This window comes from Crocodylus siamensis, chromosome 3, assembly GCF_052110815.1.
Source record: "Crocodylus siamensis isolate JL-2025a chromosome 3, ASM5211081v1, whole genome shotgun sequence".
Classification (NCBI taxonomy): Eukaryota; Metazoa; Chordata; order Crocodylia; family Crocodylidae; genus Crocodylus; species Crocodylus siamensis.
In genome coordinates this window covers 143,978,767-144,004,533 of record NC_143397.1, presented here as the reverse complement: position 1 = coordinate 144,004,533, position 25,767 = coordinate 143,978,767, and the positions used below count along the sequence as shown (strand labels likewise).

Genomic DNA, 25,767 nt, shown 5'->3' with positions numbered 1-25,767 from the left:
CAACAGAAATTCACTGCACACAAACCACTTTTTAAATGGCTGAAACTGATTTAAGACAAACCTGGAGGGATGTAGCATTAGACATAACTAATTGAGGTTAAATCAGTTTACTGAATCAAAGAGAATCATAGAATCATATAAAATTAGGGTTGGAAGGGACCTCAGAAAGTCATCTAGTCCAACTGCCTGCTCAAAGCAGAACCAACCTCAATTAGATCATCCCAGCCAAGGCTTTGTATACCTGGGTCTTAAAAAGCACCAAGGATGAAGATTCCACAACCTCTTTGGCTAACTTGTTCCAGTGTTTTACTACCCTCCTAGTGAGAATTTTTTTTCCTAATATCTAACCTAAACTTCCCTTGCTGCAACTTGAGACTGTTTCTCCTTGTCTTGCTATCTGCCACCACTGAGAACAATCTAGCTCCATATTCTCTGAAACCACTCTTCACATAGTTGAACTTCTGTCCCAGATTCCCTCTAGATTCAAATTCACAGTCCCCCAGCATCCCAGGATGCTTTGCACCTCCCCTGAAAACTGTCTTGCAGGGTGAGTGGGCTAGTCTTGGCTCAAGCTGTCTGCTGCAGACAGACAGCAGTCTTCTGGCCTAGGCCACTGCAGGCATATGACTGCATTTCCATAATCAAAAGTGAATGCCTGTTCACTTACTTATTAGTTCAACCTATGCAGTTTAGACTAACCTGCAAAGATTTAATCAATTCAAGGTTTTTCACAGTCTGTACTTAGCCTAAGGTTTGACGTTTTACAGACTTTGGACCAGGCTCCTATTGAGCTGAGTGTCTCAAGAAGTGCTTTACTGACAGCATCCCTGTTGCACATATTTATTGATTTAAGATTTGCAAAAAGCAGTGGCAGAGGAAGATTATGGCATAATCTTGTAAGGTGCTGAAGTCACTGAGCACTTTAAAGAGGCACTCAGCCTGCAGAATGATCGAGTCTGAAGTAAACTGCCCTAGATAGAACACAAGTCTGCATGGGATGGAGACTCCTCTTCCCACAGTTATCATTAAAGGGAAGAATGTAGCGAACATGTAGAAAACAGCAGAAATGTACTGTAACCTTTGGGGATTTATTTGATTAATGGTTGCCTGTAATAATGGAGACTGGACTTGATGGCCCAGTAGGCTGCCTTCCAGACCTCTATTTCTATTATAACATACAGTAGAACTGCCTTATGCATAGCATTACATTATATATAGAATTTATTGTACATGGGAACTATGACCAAGTTTTACATGTTTAGCCAGCTGTGAGAACTAGAATGCACAAGACCATGCTCACACACACACCACACACACACACACAGAATACACTTCTCTGAAAATATGATTAGTATATAAACCCTGGGGCTAGGGACAGACAGTCAAAAAGCCTGAGCCTGAATTGATTCAATCTTTGCAGGTTAATCTAATCTGGCTAGGCTGAACTGGTTTGTAACTACACAGACATCCCAGATATGCAGGCATATGCCTCCAGTGGCTCAGGCTGGAAGTGTGGGGTGCTAGAGCAGCCTTCCCATCCCTTCCACAGCACTGAGCTGAGGTGGGGTATGGCCAGACCCCAACAGGACACTCTAATTAGCCCAGGAGGGAATTGACAACAGTGCTTATCACCCTATTAAGAAAACAACAGAGGGAAGTTACCAGCTTTCTGCTGATTCTACCCATTCATTCAGCATGGACAGTAGCCAGCATATGGTCTGCTAGCTAATACACAGACACCTGTCCACAAGGTAGAGGGATGTGGGGAGTTCCTGCTTAGCAAGGAGTGTGGGGGAGGGGTGAGCAGCCCACAGTCTGTGCCAGAGCTGCAGCCAGGGAGCAAAGGAGAGGGGCCAGCTCTCCTGTGCAGCAGAGAACCCTGTCCAACCCAGAGAGCATGCTGGGATGCTTGGGGTGTCTGCTTTATCTTAAATCAGCAAAGGATCTGGGACAGACGTTGCATAAACTGGTTCAAACCAAATCAGTCAAGTCTGATATAACATTCAGTCTGGTTTATCTCAAACTGGTGTCAGCCATTTTCAAACTGGTTTATGTACACTGAACATCTGTTCTGTTACAGGTTTAAACCAGTTTCTGATCACTGAAACCGGTTTCTGATCACTGAAACCAGTTTATGTGTAATGTCTGTTCTGAGCCTGGGAGAAGTGTACAGAGAAGTCCCCTTGATAAGTAGTAGCTTATATTCATGGCTCTATCATAATTTTTCTGCATGTCCTTGGCAAGTTATATTTAATTGCACTCTACTTTGGAAGTAACTTTCTAAGACTGGCATTGTGCGTTCCATATTCATTGACTCACACTGAAAGGCAACTTTTATCAAATTTGATTTAGCAATAAGTGTATGTGTGTTGGGGGCAGGGGGTCACGATGACTTAGCTTCCAGATTTGCAAATCTACATTGGTTACACTGTGTTCTTTTTGGCTCACCAGCTAATTCAATAGCACTAACCTCAGTAGGAACAAAGGCCAATGCTAAGCATCTTAAAAAATCCTACTGAAATAGGATAGAATATTTTCTTCATTGAAGTGAACAGTTAAGATTCAAAACAGACAAAGTACCTGTTGGGTAAGGGGTGCCATTTTTATGTAATCACTTTTCTGACCATATCTAAATTTCTGCTTTTCAGTACTGTGGCTTCCCTATATATAAAATTAGGAAAATACATACCTACCTCACCTGATGCTATACACATTAGTTAGCAATTAACTTCTATTCCTACAAACACAGCACTTTATTATATTTTCTATATATAAAAAGAATGCATATATAGATATATATTTATTATGTATACAGAAGCTATACCTAAAAACAGAGATAAGATGTTGTGTTACCACACTTACTTTCAAAAGGAACACAACTATTAAGAGAGAAGCACTAAAAAGGCCAGCATAAAAAAAATTACATTTCATCTTCAGTGAGAAACCTATTTCATGCAAGTTTCAGTCAAAAGGATACTGTTATGATGAAATTCTAACTCTGAAAAAGACTATTAGTGAATCCTTAATTTCTGAAGTACTCCAAGGTGCTTCTCTACCCTCACTGTTTTTCTGAGAAAGTGTAAAGAGGATTTCAAAAGTGTTGCCAGAGAGAGTTTGTTTTGGCATGGGGTTCAATTTTCAGGGGGCAGTAACACAGAGTTCCACCTTTTACCTCTAGATTTTTAAGTTAGTTCAAGGAAGCCATTTAAATCTCATGTTGGTAGATAATGACACAACAAGGCCATTTGCATCTCTCTCACAACAAACCCATATTTCTATTCAAGGCCATTTTCAGACAATCTTCCCCTTGCCACGGACAAAAGACTAGTTTCAACAGTTACCGCATATTGGTTTTTCAAGTACATCAGGTTCATTCAATATGTTCCACTGGCTTTCTCCTTTCCAATTTCTACAAATCTTTCCAACTCACTAATTATAATCTCTATTTCTTTGGATAGAAAACATGAAATGAAACCACAAAGGTGGTTTCATATGACAAATTCAGCATCATGTGACAAATTCTAACATCAATTCATTGTTTTCATTAAGAAAAATAAAGGGGATAGTTCAGTGATAACAAATGACAGAAGACAGCCTTTTCAATATCTAGTCAGCAATTATAAATTATACAATTAAAGTACTGTCAAGATAGATCTGCCAAAAAAGACCTCGCTAGTTTCATTTTCCACATCTGGAGTTAAACCTTTAACCCAAGGCTAACGCAAGCTATGCTGATGCAATGCTAATTAAAGTTGTTGTCAGTGTCAGGGGCCAATGCATCAGGCCATATAAAAACTATTATAGAGACACGTAAGAAACTGGAAAATCCCTTTTTGGCATAATGGGCATACTGTAGCCTTGTGGCCCAATTAACTGACAAAAATGTATATAAAATATATATCTATAGCATATTCAAAATGTACAGGTCGTGTTGTGCTATAAAGTGTGTTTCATGGTGCTGTGTATCTTGTTTGGCCGTAAAGCATGATCATGTTTTCTGTGTGACACAATTGTTGTATAGATTTCATAGACATTAGGGCTGGAAGGGACCTCGGGAGATCATTGAGTCCAGCCCCCTGCCCAAAGAGCAGGAAGTCAGCTGGGGTCATAGGATCCCAGCAAGATAAGCATCCAATTTACTCTTGAAGGTGTTCAATGTAGGTGCTTGAACCACCTCCGCTGGCAGACTGTTCCAGACCTTGGGGGCTCGGACAGTAAAGAAATTCTTCCTTATGTCCAGCCTGAAACGGTCTTGTAGAGTTTGTGACCATTCAACCTCGTCATCCCTTGGGGTGCTCTGGTATATTGTGCCTCCTCTAGGATTGAAGAGGCCCACTTCCTATCCCCTTCATTGTGTCCAGACCATTGCCTTAAGATTCCTCAACAGAACCTGTAAAACCAGTTTAGTGACTCTGGCCAAATCCTGGAGTGCTGACCCCCTTTGAATTGATTGATCTGCATTAGCAATGTTTCAACTGCAATGTGATGAGATCAGAAAAGTTATTTAAGGTTCAGGCCACTTGGGCTGGGGGTCTCTCTCTTTGTTTATCCCTTGTGGAAGGGAGGGGAAATGCTGGCATGCTTTCTGGAGCCTGAGGCCAGGTGACACAGAGAGTCAGGGTTTCAAGTCAAGTAGCCATGTGGCGTTTGGACTGGGAGTCTAGGGCAGAAGCTCGTAGCTCCCCCCAACAACCACTCAGGCAGGAGCAGAGATCGGCACTTCCCAGCAGAGCTACATCATCTCACCAAAGGGCCCTTGGCAATGTAGACAGAGCTGGCACTCCCAACAAACAGCAATGGTGAGGGAGATGACGCACTCATTCTCAGGGACTAACCTCTTTTGGGCCAAGACTCCCCTGCTCGGACTGTCGAGCCTGGGGTTGAAGGCTCCCCAGAAGGGGTAGGGGTGATATGCAGTATACTTTGAACCAGGACAGTGTTTTTGTTTTTCTTGACCGTATGTTGTGTTCTGGTGTTTGCCTCAGGGGTTTGTGTTAATATTGCTTGTGATGGAAGGGTTGTTAGCTTTATTGTGATTCACTTAGTGTTTCCCAGGTGGTCTGGGTGGTGGCTCAAGCCAAGGTGAAATATATTTAGTACCCCAAAATTGAACCCGGCCCATGTTGCTGCTGACAGATGCTCAGCAAAAGAGTTACATATCTATATATCTATAACAATGACTACATTTTTAATGGTGTTCAAACAGCCATTAAAATGCCAATTGTGAAAAGCTAATGGGCATCAACAGGGAAGCATGACCATGGGCTAGTGTTTCCTGCTTTCTAGATCACCACTCCATAACAATACTTTCTTTTAAATGAAGAACTCATTCTCATACCATATCAGTAAAAGGACTTGATCCATCACTAAATCTACTGTTAGTGTTGTTAATCTTCATTCTAACATAGAGTTTTAAAGCCTGCACAAACATTTTTTTTTAAATACAGGTATCTGGTACCAAAGGAGGTGGGATCATCATGAGTAAACCAACTGCTGCTACCCCAGGCGATGTATTTTAGGCTGCAAGTGAAGCGACATGGTAAATCAGAGCTGGTCCCACAGTCAGTAGCTTATGTCAATAAGCCTGGCTCTGTTACCAATTTCCTGTGGGATATTGGGCAAGTTACTGTATGTCTCTGTGTCAATTTCTCTACTACTAAGATAGAAATACTGTATTTTCTTGCCTACAGCATGCCCAAGAATATAATACAAACCTTATTTTTGAAAGGCAGCATGAAGGGGGGAAAAAAAAATCTTCCCTAGTAGTACCAGAAAGTAGCAGAGTAGCAGTATCTAGGGAGCCAAGCCTGATGGGCCCTGTATACTGCCACTGTCCACCACCTCTGAGGCTGCAAGCTGGGTCCAACCCCTTGTGCCAAATCTGGGGCTGTGCACTGGATCCAGGCACGGACCAACCTTGTGCATCAGGTCCAGCTGCAAACTGATCCCACGCTGGCCTGACCATGTGTGTGGGGCCATGTGATCCGGCTGTGGTCCAGAAGTTTGGCTCCCAGAGCTATAGCAGTTAAAGCTGATTCCACTCCCCCACCACCGAATGTACAGATCCCCGTGGGTCTGGAAATTTTTCATATGATATGCATCCCAATTTCTAGCAGGTGGTTTCAGGGAAAAGGCATGTGTTTTATGTGAGAAAAGAAGGTAATGTCATTCTGTAAGAGACTCATTAAACATGTAAAGTCTCTATACAAATGTTAAATATTAGTCTTTGTGCCAAAGTTATAAGAACCCCCCCACTTCTACACAAGTTAAAACCTGAGGCATTTCAAACTTCAAGCAGGGCAGGGGGGGACCAAATGTCAGAACTTGATAGGTGGCTGTGGGTGAAAATGAAAAACAAAGCTGAGGTGCTGAGGTTAGCTTTATTTAAAAATCACTGGGGCATTGCAGCACGGAGCCCAAACATTTCATCTGCCTTCTAACAAGAGAGCAGTGTAACAATATTTGGGAATGAGAACCGAATCTATTCTTTAAATTAGCAAAATAATAAGAATGGATGCACAGACACATATCCAAACTGCCCTTGTCAGTACCTTCACATAGGCCTAATAATATCTAAAATGTAGGTGTCTTGTCCCAGAAGGGTGATTTGAATTAACAAGGTAAAACATATAAGTTTCATAAATAGTGAATGGGGAAGCCATGGGACCTCCCAAGGACCATCTAGCAAGGGAGAGTAAGGTGGTATAGCTCTGTGAGGAAGGCACACTCCTGATTTTCAGGACTGTTTATGAGTTCTACATTAGATGGGTATTGGTTAAAGACCAGAAACAACACGGAACTGTCCCCTCCCAGGGAAAGGCCTTCCTCATAAGTGTGCAGTCATACTCCTTCTGGCCCATGAATCTTGGATTCCTGGACTTCCTGTACAGTGGGCCAGCTTCAACAGGACAAGCAGCAGGAACTCCCCTGCACCCTGGTTCATATTCAGATGGTTGGGATACTTTACCTGGAAATGGGAGATGTGGGCTTGAATCTGCTCATGGTGAGGTACGCCTGTAATCTTCATCTCCCACTCCCTGTGGGAATGTTATTTGGGCAGAACCAGATTCTTAAACTGAAATATATGTTTACACTCAGTGTTAACCAGTTACTATGCATTCTCTTTTCCTTCCTATGGAATCAGCAACTTAGAGTTTAAGGTACTCAAGCTGTGTATTGTACTGAGATGTATGTGTAAGCTCAGAAGTCATACAGAAGTAGAGCTGGAAGGGACCTCCAAAGGTCATCTAGTTCAGCCTGAGGCAGGATCATCCTATCCAACCCATGCCATACAACTCTATATAAGACTGTCTTCGACCTTGATACAACATAGACATGCTAACCTGCTACAGGTAAAGCAGAGGAACCATGACAGCCAATGTCCTACTTCTATAAAACGCTGTAAATATATGCTCAAGAGGTCCTAGGTAGAGGGTCACACCTCCTGCCACAGAGGAAGGCAAAAGCCCCCACAGTCCATATCAATCTGACCATAGGGCAGAATTCCTTCCTGACCCCAAATATGGCAGTCTGGCCCCAAACAGAAGGGCAAGACCCTCTAGCCAGAACGCTCTAGCTTTTCTCTCAGTAGAAGCATTGGCACAACCCAGTCAATGTTCCCAGCCTTGGCTGTAGCCAACACTCAATGCCTCTGGGAAGGCTTAAAAATACACACAAAGCAGAAAAAAGGTAGGGGAAGATGGGGTGGCAGGGGCAACCAGCAAAACCCATGCCATCTACAAACTTGCTCAAGAGGCTTTCTATGCCAGTATCCAAATCATTAATAAACATGTTGAACGGCACCAGGCCCAAGACATAATCCTGTGGGACTCCATTCAAAACCTCCTGTCATTCTGACACAGACCCATTAATTAATTAATTACCCTTTGCTTGAGGCTATTGAGCCAGCTATCTATCTACCTTGTAGTAGTTTTATGTGGCCCACATTTCTCCAATTTGATTATGATTGTGTGGGAAGGGGTCAGTTGCTAGGCATGCTCTGTTTTTACTTAAGGAACTGAGGACTTTTCTGCTGGGAGGAACCTAAACTCTGCCAATCTAGATGGCAACCAAGCTTAGGCACCTGCCTGTGTGGCTGGCCTGGCCTGATTTTGAGCGGTGCAACGTCAAAGATTTTTTCAGGATAAAATACAGTGATTCTCAGAGTGCCATGGCACCCTGGGATGTCCATACAATGTTAGCATTGTTAGGTTTGAAAACGTAATACAGAGATTTCCATGAGTAATCTATAGTGTTAAAAAAAAATTCTGACCTGTTATGATCTTTTTGAGTTCTCTGCAACAGAAGAATTGTTCTATTACTTTTCTATACTCAAAAACCCAAGTAAAAACTAAGAGCTGGCCTCACATCTATAAAGCTTGAGAACCACTGGCCTAGTAAAACTAGATAGAATTGCCAGCAACCTCTCCCCTCCCCCCACAAAAGCAAAATCACTTCTCCAAGCTTTATTTGCCTCACAATTTGGAAAAATTAGTGGATATAAATACTCCTGCTTCCCAGTGTGCCCTTGTGTTTTAATTTCATGCAGAATGTAAAAGGAGAAGTCCTATTTTTCTTTCTACAGATGTGCACGTACCATTCAGACACCAGTTGGGCTGTTACAACAGTGCTTGTCTTGTTTATTTCCCGTACTGATTACTTCACACACTTCTCAGAAGTATGAAAAGAACCTTAACGATAAAAAATAAGGTTGAATAATGAGTCATACTGGTCCTGCATAGACATGTACCAACTCCACAGAAGCTAGCATGGAAAACTATCTTTTGTTTTCATAGTTTTTATAGTCTGCTGTTGCATATTATTTTAAGCAGTTCAAATCTTGTTTTAGTGTGACTTAACATACAGCTTGAAATGAATTGTTGCCTGATGCACTTGCAATTGATTTCATTCATATCATAGAATCAGTGAGTCAGAAGGGACCTAGACAGATCATCTAGTCCAACCCCCTGCCATGGGCAGGAAGGAGCACTGGAGGTGGCAGGGGTCATAAGACCCCAGCCAGGTGCCTATCCAGTCTCCTCTTGAAGATGTCCAGGAAAGGTGAGAGCACCACCTCTCTGGGAAGCCTATTCCAGGCTCTGGCCACCCTTACAGTGAAGTAGTTCTTCCTAATATCCAACCTAAACCTATCCTCCCTCAGCTTGTGGCCATTGTTCCCGGTGACTCCAAGGGGGGCCCTGGTGAACAGATTTTCCCCGAGTCCCTGCTGCTGGCCCCGATAAGGTTGTAGGCAGCCACAAGATCCCCCCTGAGTCTTCTCTTGCAGAGACTAAAGAGATTCAGGTCCCTCAGCCTCTCCTCACAGGGCTGGCCACGGAGGCCCCCGACCATACGAGTGGCCCTCCTCTGGACCCTCTCCAGGTTCTCCACATCCTTCTTGAAGTGCGGCGCCCAGAACTGGACACAGTATCCAGCTGCAGCCTGACCAGCGCCACATAGAGGGGGAGCAAGACCTCTCTGGACCTGTTAGTGATGCCCCTGTTGATGTATGACAGGGTGCGGTTGGCTCTGCCTATTCCTTTGTTGCATTGGCAACTCATATTCATCCCAAAGTCAATCATGACTCCAAGATCCCTCTCTGCCTGTGTGCTGCTGAGAGGGTCAGCCCCTAACCTATAACCATAATGCTGGCTCCCTCTCCCCAGGTGTAGTACTCTGCACTTGTCCTTGTTGAACCGCATCCTGTTCAGCTCCGCCCACTTCTCTAACCTATCCAGATCTGCCTGGATGCAGTCCCTGCCTGCCGGTGTATTCACTTTACCCCACAGCTTGGTGTCATCAGCGAACTTGAACGGGGTGCTCTCCATACCCTCGTCCAGGTCGCTAACAAAGATGTTGAACAGCACCGGCCCAAGGACCGAGGCCTGGGGGGACTCTGCTGCCCACACCCTCCCAGGTCAACATCGACCCATCCACCACCACCCTCTGGGTTCGCCCCAGGAGCCAGTTTGCCACCCATGTGACTGTGCATTCGTCAATGCCGCAGTCCCTCAGCTTGCCCACCAGAATTGGGTGGGACACTGTGTCGAAGGCCTTCTGGAAGTCCAAGATGACATTAACTTCCACCTTCCCATCTAAGCTCTTTGTTATGTGGTCATAGAAAGAGACCAGGTTAGCCAGGCAGGATCGGCCTTGCATGAACCCATGCTGGTTACTCCTCAACATCACTTCCTCTGCAGGGCTCTCACAAATGTGGCCCTCGATAATTTTTTCAAAGACCTTCCCCAGAACAGAAGTGAGGCTGACTGGCCTGTAGTTGCCAGGCTCTTCCTTCTTCCCCTTCTTGAAAATAGGGATCACTTTGGCCCTTTTCCAGTCCTCAGGGACTTGGCCCAAGCACCAGGAGTCCTCAAACAGCCGTGCCAATGGCTCCGTGATGGCACCAGGCAATTCCCTTAACATCCGCGGGTGAAGGTCATCTGGGCCCGCTGACTTGGACACATCTAAGCCCTCCAGGTAATCCTTAACTAGGTCTGAACTAACAGTTGGGGGACTCGCATCCTCCCTGGGCCTCTCTATGCTATCACCTGAGAGCACCCCATTGTCAGCAGACAAGAACATGGAGGCAAAAAACTTGTTAAAGAGTTCTGCCTTCTCTCACGCATCCATCACCAGCTGTCCTGCCCTGCCTTGTAGGAGTCCAATGTTACCCCGAGACTTCTTGCTACCTATATACTTGAAGAAGGACTTTTTGTTATCCTTAATCCCAGAAATCCACTTATCCACTAAGATCTAGTGCTGCTTTCACCTTCTTCACCAAATCCCTACAAGCTTGGGTCAGGGAGGTGTACTCCTTTGTCCCTGCCCCCTGCTTCCACTGCCAGTATGCTTTTTTCTTTGCCCTCAGGCCAACCTGGATATCCACGCTCAGGCATGAAGGTTTCTTGGACCCTTTTCCCGCCTTCCTGCACAGAGAAATTGTGTCCTGCTGTGCCCCAAGGATAGCCTCCTTGAGGAAGGACCACCTTTCCTGGACCCCCATACTAGCTACCCCCTGGGCTCCAAGTGCCTCCCTGACTACTGCCCTGAGCACATCGAAGTTGGCTTTCCTAAAAAGTCAAGCATTTGTGCTGTGCTAGTTATCCTTCCCCACTTCCTCCGAATAGCAAACTGGATCATTTCATGATCACTGTCCCCTAGCCTCCCTTATACTAGCACCTCCCCCACCAGGTCATCCCCAGAGGCTAACACCAGATCCAGTATGGCATTTCCCCTAGTGGGGATGAGTACCTCCTGCATGAGGTGTAGGTCCTGTACACAAGTCAGGAACCTTCGTGAGTGGCTAGACCTGGCTGACTGCTCCTCCCAGTTGATGTCAGGGTAGTTCATATCACCCAGGACCACAACTTCCTTTGCACGGACGGCCTCCCCCAGCTGCCTGGAAAATTCCAGATTCAGCTCTTCCTCCTGATGTGGTGGCCTGTAGTAAACCCCTACCAGATCCCTCTCCCTCTGCCCTGCCCTCCTTGAAGTTTGACCCACAGGGTCTCAGTTAAGCTTTCCTCTGGTCCCACTTGGAAGGTAGAACTGGTATACTGTTCCCTAACATACAGCGCTAACCCCCACCCTTTTTTTCTCCTTCCTATCTCTTCTAAACAACCTATAGCCCTCTATGTCTACTGCCTAGTCAAAAGTTTCATCCCATATGGGGGAAATTGGAGTCAAACTTTTTAAGAACAAGTAGAAAAGGGAGGACTGGAAGAGGAGCTGGCACTTAGGCCGCTGACAGATGTAAACTCCTCCCCCAAACCCCCTTCAGTGCATGCTCAGAAGTGGAGCCACATCAGTTTGACCTAGCTCACCCAACACCTGTATAGATAGCAAGCTTCAGTGGGGTTTTTTGGTGTTTTTATCTAATAGCCAAATCAAGCACCAAAGAGCCCTGCCAAAGCATGCCATCTACACAGATGTTAGGCAAGCCAGGTCAAACTGACACAGCTCCTCTTCCAGTGAAGCACTTTCCCTGCCCTGGCTGTCAGGGCCCTATTTGCTGTAAGCCTCTTCCAGAATAGGCTGAGACTCTATATACATCTAGCCCTAGTATTCATTCCTAGCTCTTAAGATCAATCTAGTCTCTTGGGTGTAAAACAGCTAAACATTTTTAGATGGAGAAATGCTAATTTTTTAAAGGCTTCTACAGCTCCTCCAACCTCAGTGCAATTGGACTCTTGGTGACTTATTTTTAAGCACAGTTATGCTACAGTTTTTCCTGTAGCATACATGGCCGTTATAGCACAGCACACATGTGTTACTCTAAAGATTATATTGGCACTTGTAGGCATCCCAAACTTATGCTGACAAACCTTTTAAACCACATTACACCTTCGTGTAGTCCTCTAATATGCTATTTATAATAATTCAGATACAGTTTGTTGTGGGACTCTTACATATTCTCATTTGAAACTTAAAAACAAACTCACCAAGCCAAGCCATCACCTATTTCTACATACCTCAAGAAGCTTCAGGCAATGGTTAATTTGGGCTTGAGCTCTTGACTTTTTACTGTAATCTCACTTCAAAAGTAAGAAGTATTATCCACAATTTGGTAAAAGTTCTCGTTTGACTTCAAGAAGAGTTCCAAAGAGAAAGAGCAAAAAAAAAAATCTATGTACAAATGCACCGTTTCATCTGATTTTCACTTTTTTTCCCCTTTAAACAGCTCAAGTGAAAGGCTTATTTCTAGATGAAATTTCCAGTTGAAATAGCAACATTCCTCTCAAATGCAAATACACAAACTGAAATGCAATTTACTTACTTTGGCTGCAGTACAGATTTTACAAGGGGTAATGTTTATTGCATCAGTCTCTAAGCTGGAAGTATACCAGTACACAGTACTAACCCATTAAATTTGTGTTTTATAGACCACAAATGATAGGTAAAAACATAAGCTTGGATGCCCAACTAAGTACATTTCCATTCCCCCCACCCTCCAAGTTGGTAATGCTTTGGTAGAAACTAATGTTTAGTTGAAAAATTCTGAGTGAGCAAACCAAAGTTAGTGTCAGCTGAAAAATAACAGGTATGTAAAAGGAAAGAAAAATATAGCCACTCCTTAGCATAGGATACATTTTCTCCATATGGAGTTCTCTTGCTACTTCAGGAGTAATCTGGGCTGTATGTTGTTAATCCTAGTTATGAAAAAACAAACTAGACTTTTTTTTAAAAGACTCAGTGTCCCGAAGACAAAGATATCATGATTCAAGATATTAATGCTGAGAGTCTCACCCCAACTCCAGTCCCTTTATGCAGGTAAAGAGAGTTCCAGGTAATGTTAAACGGGGATCTAAAAAAGGAGGAGGGGAATTATCCCAGCACAGGAACTAAAACAGCTTCAGGTTTTCCCATGAGCCTCCCCCAACTCTCCCTCACAGTGCCTGACAGAAGGGATGTTCTGGGGTGCAAGGATATATCAAAATGGTGTCACAACATAGAATCATAGACAATTAGGGTTGGAAGGGACCTCAGGAGGTCATCTAATCCAATCCCCTGCTCAAAGCAGGACCAGCCCGAACAAGATCATCCCAGCCAAGGCTTGGTCTAGCCAGGTCTTAAAAACTTCTAAGGATGGAGATTCCACAGTCTCTCCCAGTAACCTGTTTCAGTTAGTTACTAACCTCCCAGTGAGAAAACTTCTCCTGATATCTTACCTAAACTTACCTTGCTGCAACTTAAGACCATGCTCCTTGTCCTGTCATCTGGTACCACAGAGAACAGTCTAGCTCCATCCCCTTTGTAACCACCCACCATGTGGTTAATAAAGGCTGCTATTAAAGTCCCTCTTAGTCTTCTCTTCTCCAGAATAACTAAGCCCAGTTCCCTCAGCCTCTCCTCATATGTCATGTGCTCCAGCCCCATAACCATATACCACATATAGCAATATGTATTGCTGCCAAAAGGCAGCTGGAGACAAGCTGCTGTAACTCATACAACCACCCAAAAGCCATTCTGGCCTCCATAACATCCCAATATCAGAGGGACATAAAGCTAACTTTCTGTCTGGGCCTTGAGTTCTGTGCTCTACCTCTCAGAAACACAACATGGACATTCATCCCAGAAGGAAATAATCTTCTCAAAAGGTGGGTGATTAACAATCCAAGTGCTATGATTAACAGCAAAAATTCCTTTGAATTGCATCCTATGAAAATGCTTTCAGGTACTTTTAATGTTGCTTTCCTAGAGATCCTCAGCACAGTCAAGACCTGCCCACTCAGCACATGCTGCCTGCTGAAACAAGTCACATAGTCATTTTTTGGTGTATGAGGATCAGCAGTGCTCTAAGGATTTCAGGTCTCAGCTATGCTCCCAAGAGCTGTACTGATCACTCTTAGCACTATTTTAATAGCAACTGCCTGGCATACTTTCAGCATGCAGCTCATACAGAGCAGGAGCAAGTAGGCAGGGCTCATTTCTTAGCAATTGTCTCATGATTACCACAGAAGCAGAACAGACACACCCTTAGAAACATTCTGTGCCTAGTTTAAAGAGGAAGAAATAGCTAAGGACTGGTTTGTGTTCCTGGTTTTATACACAATACACCACTGTGAGGGCCCACTAACATTGTGTGGAACAATGATCAGGATACCAGATAAGGTGTATAGAATGAAAAGGTATTAGGAACTGTATCATAGCTGGCTTCCACAGATGGCTAATACAGCCATGCTGACAGCCTTCAATCTCAGTAAGTGTCAGGAAGAGAGCCAACAGAAACAGCATGAAAGAAGGCAGAATTATTTGCAATCAAGGACACAGCCCTCAGCCACCCGACTCATACAATGTCACAAACAGCTGTACTTCCACAATTTCTGCTAATTAAGAGAAAGTTTAACCAAGAGGAAAAGGGGAAAAAATATCATTTTTGCCCATCCCTTCCATGACAAGCAAGCCATGAAAAACGTGGGAGAGAAACAAGTGAACAATATAAAGGCAAAAAACACCAGGTTCAAACATGTTATAGCCTACTGGAATGGGTGAGAGAGGTATGTGGATAGTCTGCAAAGTGTGTGAATGCAGGGACTAAGGTCCAATTCCCCTTGGGTGTAAATTGTCATGGCTTCATGAGCTCAATGTAGCTATGCTGATTTGCCTCACCTGAAGTGATTGAACAAAGATTTGGAGATTATCTAAATAGAATTGCTACAAAATGAATTTGCAGAGAAGAATACATGAAAAAGTGCTAAAGAAATTCCACAAACAAAGTTACATTTATGGTATTTAAAACCATAATTTGGTTTCTAAGGCCATTCTCAAAAACAGCATCTCTGCAGTATGTAATGCACCTGAGGCTTGTGTCTTTTAGACTGTCTGTAAAAGCTTTGTGGGGAAGAATTTTTATAAAATGCTGCTTCAAACACCCTATAGCAATCCTATTTTATTTAAGAGTTTTCCTAAGGAAAAATAATAAACCAGATTGAATATAAACTGTTTACATGCTCCGCTATTCTTTTTTTGATAGATGGTATTCTACTGTAGTTTATTATTCAATTTATTTAAAATATATCAATTATCAATGTATTAGGTAAAAGTGAAAGCAAGTCAATTGATAAAAATATGTGGCTGTGGGAGTATTTTTGTTGGAATTCTAGGGTGCTGGATTTTGTGTGGGGCTGGAAAGGAGAAGATGATATTAGTGCTTGATTCCTACTATAAAAACACTATATTAGATCTTTCCTGTTTCCACCTTCTGTGACTGATCCCAATGATTCTCACCCGAGTGCTGGGGCACCCTGAGCTGCTGCAAAATCGTCTGAAAGGTGCTACAAGGTGTGAGGAGGTAAGCAGATATGCCAGGCTCAGGCTTGTCTCAGCCTGGCAAGTCTCCCACTGCCACTGCCTGCCCCCTCTTCAACGAGGTAAGTGCTATAATATATAAAATTTGTTTTTGAAATCAGGAGCCACTCAATTCACAAAAGTTATGGAGGGGGGCCTTGAGCCCAAGGAGGATGCCTCGAGCCCAAATAGGTTGAGAACCACTGCTCTATCCTGAAACTTTGATTAAGAAGCTGCTGATGCTTACCGCTGTACAAAAGATGCAGCTGCATTCCTGAAGGGTGGTCATCTTATCAAGAGAATATTCACAGAGACATAGCTTGCAAGTGACCAGGGGCTCCAGAACTAATTCCCCAGCTTCTGCCTTGCCGGCTGTCATGGTGTGACTGCAGATCTTACCAGCAGAACTCATCCGTTCAATGTCTTACTCTTATTCTGGCCAGTCTGCAGAAAAAAAAACAACAACTGAAACTCTCAAAAAAAATTCCTGAGGCTGGCAAGGTTACACCATGGTGCAGTGAACTGTAAAGCACTCTTCAGCTAAGCAAGCTTCCTTTCATATAGCCAGCAGTTCTCATTCACGTTTGTGTATATGACCGAAGATCTAAAAAGCACTTCGGTACTGAAAGTGGAGCATAGGTAGAACTAAGGATCCCTAATGACAGCACCATTGAGTTTAGCATAAAACTGAAGCCCTCCAAAATAACCAGTGACAGTGCTTACCTCTTGCCCAATATCCTGTAGTAAGGGTACCAAGAAGCCAGAGACCGGGGTTTTAGGACCTCCTTACCCATCTATACCCGTAACTCCCACTTGAGAGAACCCTTACCACCAGGCTAAGGGCTTTGGACGCCATCCATCCTGTTGAAGCTGGCCCTCTAGACAGCCAACAGTGCAAGATTCCTGGGATAAAAAGGATAAGGAGCAAGTAGGAGCAGCTCAGAGATGATGGCACTCCCCTGTAAGGGAAAAGTGCTAGACTATGGTCTGTGGCTCAAAGACTGTGCACTCTATTTACATTAGACAGTCACTTGGCTGCAGAGAAAGGCAGGATTTCAAGCACCCTTTCTCCAGCATTACACTTTAGCTCAGTTTTTTCCTGGCATTTTATAGGGAATTTGGTGCCTAACTCATGCTCATTAACTCCACTCCAGAAGCAGGGTGCCAAAGAGTTAGGCACAGCAACACTGAGCATTGCCACATTTCCTGGATTTCATCCCATAGACAGCACTTATAGAAGGAAATCTCTCTCTCTTTCACTTGAGAGACACTAACCGAAAACCTTTTGTTTTATGCATTTTCACCGTGATACTTTTTTGCACATATCTAGTCGGTCTAATAAAAGATATCACCTCTGCCATGAGTTCAAATTTCTTTTCACAGTGAGGCCTTTAAGAAACCCTGCATAATACACAAAACACTTTCCTTCAATTGTTCTGTTTTCACTGTTCAAGAGCCTCATTATTAATGAAGCATTTCAAATTCTGAACTGTGACATAATGGAGAACACTCTCAGAGATTTCTACTACTACTGATGGACAAAAAGAGGAAGGTGAAGTGGTTAAAGCACAGGATGAAGTCTAGAGATCTGGAATCAATCCTCTGTCCTAACAGTGAATTGTTATACAATCTTGAACGTGCGCTCTATATACAATACTTTTTTTTTTTTTTAAGTTATTTTAACATAGAGCAAGCAAACCTCCCCACTCAGCTCCTAGAACTGGAAGCCTGATTTTCTGTTGCCCCTGCAATATGTATAATTACCCGCATCAGTGCAAATCAAGGTTATGACAACTTAATCACAATGGCAGCACTATGTATTTGCTTTGCACAGGAGTCAGTTGACAAATAGTAGAAAAACAGGTCCAGTATACATACATGCATATGACAAAAGAAAATCTTTTGGAGACAGGGCTAGCTTATTACAACTTACTCCATTTTTAGACTCCTGTACTTCCTAGTTCAGCACCTCAGCAAAGCCCTGAAATAGCCTAACAAGGGCTCCTCTTCTGGTATGAACCCAGTGTCACAGATGTAGTCAAAGTTCAAGTAACAAAACTTCTGGATGTTCATCCAAAGCAAGAGTCTCCCTTTAAGGGGAACAATACTAGTTCTAAAACCCATTTCACTCATGCTTCTTGGTGCAGGACTTACTTGCTGCCACGCTGACCATACCAATTAATTCTTCCTGACGAAAACTAGCATTGCCAGGACCTACTGGAACAAAACCCTACTCTGAGTCAGAACCTGTAATATATTGTTCTATAATTGCTGCAACAATTAGTGTAACAATACATCAGCGAGTCACTGGAAATGTATGGTGGATAAAAAGCCACCTATTGTTTAAATCTACACTTTAGACTTCAACCTAATACTTAAGAATTCTATCATATATTTATAAAAAGCACAGTTGTTGCACCTGTGTAGAATCCTGCTACAACCACATGCTACAAAGTACTGTATTTTTTCACTTCAGTCCTCAGGACTAAGTACAGACACTCAAAAAGCCCAAGACTGTATTGATTCAGTCCGCAGGTTAGTCTAAGCTTCAAAGATTGAACCAACAAGCAAATGAACAGACATTTGCTTTCAATTCAGGAAACATAGCCACATGCCTGCAGTGGCTTAAGCTAGAAGCCAGGGTGGGAGGGAGGAGAGGAGGGAGGTGCTATATGTCAGCTTCCTCTTTCTGCTGCCCCACAGAGTCTCTAGGATGTTGGGTCCAGGCTCACAGCAGCAGGACTCTGCAGGGTTGCTAATCACTTCAAATCCCAGAGGCACCTGGAAACGGGAAGAGGTAGTCTACAGTTGCAGCCAGCAGTAAGTAAGCAGGGCAGGGCAGGGCAGTTCTGTACGCAGGGGAAGGTGAATTTAAATCCTCTCCCTGGCCCCAGACCCCAGCAGGGGGTGAGGGGGAAAGGGGGGGGCAGTGAGCCAGCCAGTAAGCCAGCCCTCACTTCTCTAGCTAGGGAGAAGACATGTGGGGCCCGCCCTGCTCTCTGGAGCAGGCAGCACAGCCTAGCCCAGGGCTGCAAAGTGCTGGGATGCTGGGGGACTCTGATTTAACTTGAACCAGGAAGGGGTCTGGGACAGAAGTTTCATAAACTGGCTTAATCCAAATCAGTTAAGTCTGGTACTACATTCAGCCAGGTTTATCTTAAACCAGTTTCAGTCATTTTGAAATTGGTTTAGGGTCACTGAACTTCTGTTCTGTTACAGGTTTAAACCAGTTTCTGATCACTTAAACTGGTTTATGTATAAATTCTGCCCCTAGTCCAAGAGAATTTCCATTTCTGATACATACAGTAAAAGATTAGGATGGCAAGAGGAAGAAAGAGATTAAAAAAGAAGAGTGAGAATATTTAGGGATTAGGACCGTAAAATGGGAACCATTGCTCATCTTTTCCGGAGTAATATTTCTGGCTAGCACAAAAGGAGCTATGACATTGAACTTAACCAGTGAATTAATGAAGTAATAAAAAAAATAATGAGCCACAAAATGTCCACCAGTGATTTAACAGGTTATTTCCCAATTTAAGAACTGCTCAAGTTTGGTGCTCAAAGTGACAAGACAGATAGCATTAGCCATTGTAAATACAAAGGGCCCTGGTTCTCTACTATGTCCAAGCTGCACTTCAGGTAATGGATACTGGCAGCCACAAGGCACTGAAGGTGGCTTCTTGCTCCTCAAATGTCCAGTCCAGGCTGCTCTATTATTTCCTTCAACCCCATTCCTCAGTATGACAGATGTTCCCATTACTTGGAGGTAGAATTCTCCTGGTGGAACCTCCAGCAGGTGAAGCAAAGTCAATGTTATGGATTAGAAAAATCCAGCCCAAATCTTGCCCGCTTCATCACACAGTCCTATTAGCCACAGTGGGATTCTGTGAGTAAGGCATACAGGATCTGAGACAATGCAAGTTTTACGCAAGTTTCCTGTACAACAACTATATTCCAACTAGGTGAGATTTTGGCTTCCCCAGAGCAGACAATCCATAAAACAGGTGGGTCATCAGTAAGTGAAAGAAACTCCTGTGAGCTTAAAAACAGACACTTCAAAAAAACTACAGAAAGGGCAGGGACTAAGGCCCAGATTTTATTCCACCAAGCAAAAATCTGTTCGGATTTAGGTGCCAGAATGTGATTCTATTACACCCTGTTCAAGTTCTTAGAATCCTTTCATGTGTCTACTTTTGTAATACGCTTACATCATCTTACCTTTAAAGTCTGAGTCACAAAAGCAATGAAGAAGAAAACCCACCGTCTTTGGTATTAACTGTTTTCAGGGACTTGAAAAGGGTGGATAGAATCATACTTAAGTGCTGAATAGGTGAAACAGTATCTTGCCCTTACTGTGCATCTACTACTGTGTGGGCGTATCTATACATGCTATTACAGCACCTGAATAAACTGCAAAAGTTACTGCCATCTGAATGTGAGCCTGGGAGATAAAACTGCAGTTTATTCAGGCACGGCACATGGAGCCAGGTCAGAGCAGACCCAGCTGGCAGGGAGGGGTCCAAGGAGTCAGCCTGCCAGCCCCAGGCTGCTCCCCCAGCTCAATGTGCTGCAGAGGGGCTGGTTGAGGCACAAGGGAGCTTGAGCACAGGGCTAGCCAGCAGGCAATCCCCACACTGAAGCATCTACATGCCCCAGTCATCTTTTCCAGCATCTACACTAGCACTGCTGTCGACATGTGCACTGCTGCAGAGTTTGGGCAATTTGGGAGGGGGGTAAGGGGGGGTTGTTTGTTGGGGGGGTTTTTTGTTTTGTTTTTTTTTACAAGTACTATCCTGCTGTAGAATTTACTAGTTTCCTGTGGCTGCACATGTAGATGCTGAGATGTTTACTGAGCAGCTAATTAGTCTACTGCACAGTAAATGTCTTATGAAGATGTGCCCTATGTTAAACTATCTGTGTGCCTGTTCTTGCCCACAGACCATGAAAGCTCAGCCACCTGCCTCTAAATTTCCTATGGGTACTTTAAGTAAACAACCACCACGGGAACTCATCCACATGTCCTTATAAATGATTATAATGCAGTTTTAATCTAGAAGTAGACTACTTTCAAGTCTACTAGTACCCTCTGAAAATTCAAGTTGAACACAAAGTAAACAGCTGGATATATGATAGCAGTAGACTGCAGAGGGGGAAAGTGTCTAGAGTTTTGGTTAGATCTGTTTAAAAACCTGAACTACAGATCTCCAACACAAGTCTGATGATCCACTGTCAGTGTCATCATTCACCCACAGAAGCCTTTCATTCAAAGACATTAAACAAAACAATAAGCACTATGAACCATTTCATCCTCCTACCCCACCCTTTCTTCCATTGCCTTGGACTTATACCAAACTTTAGCCCACTTAGGATAGAATACCCAAATCAAGCATAAAATGTATCATTGAACGCTGAGTGACCTAGAGTATGGAGCATAACCATGCAATAAAAGCTTCACTGACAATAATAAAACACCTCTATCATGTGTTTTTGAATATTACTGTAATTCAGAAAGCTAACCCTGAGCAAAATACTGGACTAAACACATACCCGATATAAAAATCAGCAGCATTACACCAGGGTGAACTGGACAAGCTGAAAAGACAAGGGCTCCTGGCTTTTATTTAAAAATAAAACTAAAAATCCCTTAATGTCCCTCACAGTTAATTCCCTTTAGACCATGGGTACTTTCCAGGAAACGTGGTTTGTTTCCTCAATTTCTCTTTCAACTCACTTGTAAAGAAAAGCACCATCTCAAAATAAATGTTCAAATTTCCATTAATGGTGGAATCACTGACAGGATAGCTTTAGTGCTAAACAACCATGTATATCCAGTATTCTAACACTGCTCCCTGGACCAGTCCTAAGGAAGAGAGCGCTGCCTGAATGCCGGGAGTGCCATTTGTCGAGTTCTCAGTACTGTCAATGTTTCTGTCTGTTTCATTCAGTTGCCTGAAGACACGTTCACTTTGTCTCTGGGACATACCAAAGCTTCATGTTTCAAAGCAGTTCTGAAATTTCTCAACACAATCCATATGCAAAAAAGCATAAATGCATCTTCAAAGTAGAGCAGAGATGGGTAGGGAGAATGAAAGAAGATAGACAAGAAACACTAACAGGAGAACAGTGGAGGCCTCCAGAGTATGAAGAAATAAAAGTAAACAAACAAACAAAATAAATAAGCACATTTTGGAAGCACATAAAGTTGTTGCTTGTCCTAGAGACTCTGACACTGCCATTGCTTCTGCTCTGCCTGTTACAGCACAAAAACCTATACTGACTACATTTTATACAGAAGTAATTTCAAGGAAAATTAAACATTAAGTTCAATAAATGCTTTCAGGAATATACCTTGCATTGCACCCCCAAAATAACAGTGGGTGTTGGGGCGGTTAAAGAAATATGGATATGAGTGCTTGGCAGGACAAAGCTCTGTGTGCGGAGGGGTGGAATTAACAGCTATGGGAATACCCAATAGGCTCTATTTACCTCTCTCTCCCCTACGCCCCCCCCAAAGGTACAGGGCAGAGCACTTCATATAAGAAGAGGGCTTCACCAGTTGAAAGAGTTAGACAATGTCCCAAACAGTTTCAAAGTGCAGCCTGTATCCAATTCTGAGTTACCTGACAGACACGTAGGACTAATGTGTTACCCCTGCTAGGTGCCTAACTGCCCCTGTTATAGGAGTAGGATTGCCCTCTAGAGACATGGCACAAGGAAATATCTCTATGACTTTAGACGGCAATCCTACTCTTATAATGGGGGGGACTGACATGCCCCAGAGTGAGAAACAGAATTACACTTACAGTTGGGTAACTCAGAATTGGTCTCAAGCTGCATTTGAGTCATCTACTAGGTCAGGACTCCATCAGGCAGTCCATGAGAGCTATCTAGTAACCTCCAAACTCCTGGTCAGGCACCTCTTCCCGCTTCCCTCTCCTTGGCTGCTACTGGAATCTTTAGGTTCCCCCTTCCTGTCCCCAGCTTCTCTTTCCTATCTCTAGGGGGTAGAGTAGGTTGGGGGTGGTGCAACCTTTAGGGAGCCCTTGGCCTGGAAGCCTGAGGTGGGGAGGGGACCAGGGGCCCTGTGTGTGGGGGGAGAGAGGGGGAAGTATAATACAGCGGAGAGAGAAAAGAGGAAGCTTTTGCATAGCATGGCAGAGGGGACCAATGCAACACAGTATGTGGTCCCTGGCCACTCAGAAGTTGAAGAGCTCTGCCCAAGGAAGGTGTCCATCACTGACTATCCTATGGGTTTGGAGAGCAGAAGTTTCAACAATGATAAGTGCTCCATAAATCAAGGCTAAGCCTGAATCTGTATCCATGTACCAAATATTTCTATTATTTGACTTGTCAATACCTATTCAACCCTGAATTTCATTAAATCAGGATACCTTTTTGCCCCATGGGTGGTGCCAGGTCCCTCTGCAGGCTAGATGCAGCTGGTGGGCCCAAGGCAGCCCGAAGGGTGGGAGCAGCAGAGTTCAATCTAGAACAGAGGGCTGATCTGGCTATGTGACTGGGAGCTGATCCAGTTTGTGGGAGAGGTGCAGCCACAGCCCAATCCAGCCATGTGACCCCAGCCTAGGCCCATCCAGGCACGTGGCATTGACCTGGGCCCAATCTGGACATACCGGGCTTGGAAATTTGGCAGTGGAGGATCAGTGGCAGTGCTAGCTGCTACCACTCCTCTGCTGCCAAAATTTCCCAGCCTATAGGAAGCCCTGTGGGCCAGATGTCATGGCTCTACAGGCCAGATTTGGCCTGCAAGCTGGGGGTTGAGCTTCCCTGCACTAAAACATGGTATGAAGTATCATCAAAAATTATTTTCAAACAGAACATTGTGAAAATAAGGTGGCCCTAAGATTACCCAAAGCTCATATCAACACAAGTTTGAAAAGGCATCTGATCCAAGCCACAAAAAGGGAACAGCAGTGTCTGCGTCTCAGATGAAAACTACAAACCAAAAAATGTGATGTAATCTTTCATGGTCTGGTTAACCTTTAAAATCCACATTCAGGTCATTTTTAGATTATATATTTTAGAAAAATATGCACACATACAATTACTATTTTTAAATAATACAAGTTTATTTGTTATTCATATATATAATTTATTAGGCCAACTCCTGAATTCACATACGCACATGGATCACCAAAAAAAAGAAAAGAAAAGAAAAAAAGAACTCTGCACTGGTTTTTAAAAAAAGTACAAAAAATGACCACATTCCAAATGGCAGGGTCTTCTTCATTCCCCAAAACTGTACAGCAGAACAATTAGGAGATAACTTCCTTGGCCAACATCTTGCCTAACCTCGTGCATAACAGAGGTCACCGAGTTTGATCCCATTATTCTTGAATTGAACCCAATTACCTTGTGGCTGAACTCAGGCATATCTGTATTCAAAATGCATGATAGTAAAAGCAGCATGTGGCAAGTATCCACAGTACCATTTGTGCTCCCACTGAAACTATTTCAAAGTTTTTAGTGGAAGCAGGACCAAGTCTATTGTATTTCATGCTGCAAAAAGCTAGGCCAGAAGGAAATGTAGGAAACAGGAAAAATGAGTATTTGGCACCTCACACTTCCATGTATTTTCTAAGCAACAAGAAAGAATGAAATCATAAAACTGGAACTCTGGTTTGCCTGTAGGAGCAGGATTAACATATAAAACTGTAGGTAAATTAATCCACAGTTGACACCACTGTATGATGTGTGTTAATATAAGTCTGAATTAACTGCCATATAAACATGCCACTTCAAATGAATTCATCATTTATGGCTACAGATTAGCATAATTAACAATCTTAACACAAGAGCAACAAATTTACAAGAGCAAACAATAATTTTATGTAATGTGTCACAATACACAGACCATTGTTTTGGATAAAAGGATGCCATTCAAGATAATTAAGGAAGTGCTTTAATTTTTTAATATATTTTTAGCGCATTGGACTAACATGTTCTAAAAAAGTGCCAAAGTAATAAGGAGGCTTCTAAAATATTTATCCAGAAGCAATGACTCTAAAGGGTAAGTCACTTTTGGCAAAACGGCAGTTACTAAAGGAATAATACTGCAGTAAGTCCATTGGCTATGCTGCTGGTCAAATAGAAGTGAATTTGACCCAGTAAAAGGAGCATTACTGTAATCAGGCCCTAGGTATATCATTCTGAAACTATTCAGTGCTAGTGTGATTATGGGAACAACTAACATTTTACCTCAGAATTTTTAATTACTGTTAGTAAATCCTAATATCTTCATTCAGCCAGCCCTCTATCGTTTTCAAAGATAAAGAAAAGAGAAATCTCACGTGGACACCTCTTTAATAAGTCCTGCAAGAGGAGCTGAGGGGTAGAACATTCAGTAAAGATTTTTTGATTCAGCATCCCTCTTATTGTTCTAGCAGGATTTAGATTTTACTCCCTTTCCTGCCCAACCTGCTTATGGAATGAAAGATCCAACTCAAATGATGTGTTTGATCATGTATGGGTGGCCTTTAGTCAGCGCCCCAACTGTTTAAGGTTTGCTATTGCAAGTCAAGAGTATCAGGCTCCAAATTCTTTGGATACAAGATACTCCATCTGCAGATTTACAAAAAACAACTCACAAAATTCCTCTCAAGGGCATCAATAGGAAGCTGCTTCTAAGGATGTTAGTTCAGAGGCTCAAATGCAACTTCAAGCATTTACGCTAAGTACAGGCAGTCAAAAAGCCCCAGTCTGAATTGATTCAATCTTCACAGGTTAGTCTGCATAGTTGCATAGATTGCTTAGCATAGACTGCTAAACTACACAGATTGAACCAATAAGCAAGTGAACAGACATTCACTTTTGATTCTGGAAATGCAGCCACATGTCTGCAGAGGCCTAGGTCAGAAGTCAGGGAGTGCTAGAACACACTTCCCTGCTTGGTTGGAACAGACAGCTTCGGCCAAAGCTAGCCTGCCCACCCTGCAAGGAGGAGTTTTCAGGGGAAGTACAAAG

General features: G+C 43.3%; 1 protein-coding gene across 5 annotated transcripts in view; it reads right to left on the bottom strand.

The window, feature by feature from the left end:
- The window catches only part of RNF144B (ring finger protein 144B), a 153,722-nt gene that overhangs the window by 41,212 nt on the left and 86,743 nt on the right, over positions 1 to 25,767 (bottom strand). For 3 of the 5 annotated variants that reach the window (XM_090039406.1, XM_090039405.1, XM_090039404.1), the window contains one exon: positions 16,034 to 16,230. The exons of the other annotated variants lie outside the window; for them this stretch is intronic. In XM_090039406.1, coding sequence (XP_089895532.1) covers positions 16,034 to 16,198 — 165 coding nt within the window. In that variant the 5' untranslated portion in view covers positions 16,199 to 16,230. The remainder of the gene's footprint in view (positions 1 to 16,033; positions 16,231 to 25,767) is intronic. 5 annotated transcript variants of the gene reach the window in all.